General features: G+C 47.3%; 1 protein-coding gene across 1 annotated transcript in view; it reads left to right on the forward strand.

Annotated features, from left to right (window-relative positions):
* The window catches only part of NUP214 (nucleoporin 214kDa), a gene marked incomplete at its 5' end in the record, with an annotated part of 41444 nt that overhangs the window by 39382 nt on the left and 1117 nt on the right, over positions 1 to 945 (forward strand). Inside the window, one exon of the mRNA XM_010137581.1 lies at positions 115 to 257. Within this exon, the coding sequence (XP_010135883.1) occupies positions 115 to 257 (143 nt within the window). The remainder of the gene's footprint in view (positions 1 to 114; positions 258 to 945) is intronic.

The raw sequence follows: 945 nt of genomic DNA on the forward strand, positions 1-945 counted from the left end.
TCCGATGTGCCCTCACTTAAGGAGCACACTGTTACCATGGCGGGTACAGGGACAAACTTCCAATGTGAGCGAGAACTTGCTCTTGCCAACACAAATTTTCTCTCTAAACTGCAGGTTTGGTGGTACCGGTAACAACACAGCGTCGTTTGGCACGCTAGCAAATCAAAACACCCCGACATTTGGATCACTGTCACAACAGGGTACTGGTTTCGGCACACAAAGCAGTGGATTCTCAGCTTTTGGGACAGGTGGAGGAGGTAAGAGAAGCTGAAATACAATGAAGCATCAGGCTCCGTATCTCCTGTTTTCCCTGGAACTTGGGTGTGACTCCTCAGCTCCCTGTTAAAAATCTGCTCGGTCCTGGTAGAGGGAAGGTACCATGTCCTGGAGAACTGAGCTGCAGGGTGGGGTGTAGCATCTTCTCAGACTTCAGATGGTAATTCCATCACTGATTTGCTGTGTGGCATGTCAATAAATGTGTTCTGCACACCTCATCAGACTGTTGCTTTTCACCCCTTTTTGTGGAGTGTTCTTTCTTCTCAAAGGAAAATGCTGAGAAATAACAAATTAATCTTTTCAGTGCCATATGCACGGGTATCTGTATGCAAGTACTTAGTGTCAGAAGAATATCCACTGCAAAACTGAGCTAGGCCACCAATAGCCAAATTGTTATCTGAAGCAATTCAGTGAAGCCGCAGTGATGTCCGGGGCTGAGAGCAGGGAGGGAGGCTGTGTTCCTTGACGTGCTCGCATTAAGCACAGATTCCAGCATCAGAAAGCAGCCCTCTGTTTTCGTGGAGAGGTGAATAAACCAGGCACTTAGTGTGCTGCTAATGAAAGGTCCTGGGCGATTAGCAGTGAGAGCAAAGCCTTCTTAGGAACCCAGGCAAGTCACTTTTCTTCTAGATGGAGATTTGACTTTCATTGTTTGCCCACTGCTCTTTC

The sequence above is a fragment of the Buceros rhinoceros genome, unplaced genomic scaffold (genome assembly GCF_000710305.1).
Source record: "Buceros rhinoceros silvestris isolate BGI_N320 unplaced genomic scaffold, ASM71030v1 scaffold14436, whole genome shotgun sequence".
NCBI classification, from domain to species: domain Eukaryota; kingdom Metazoa; phylum Chordata; class Aves; order Bucerotiformes; family Bucerotidae; genus Buceros; species Buceros rhinoceros.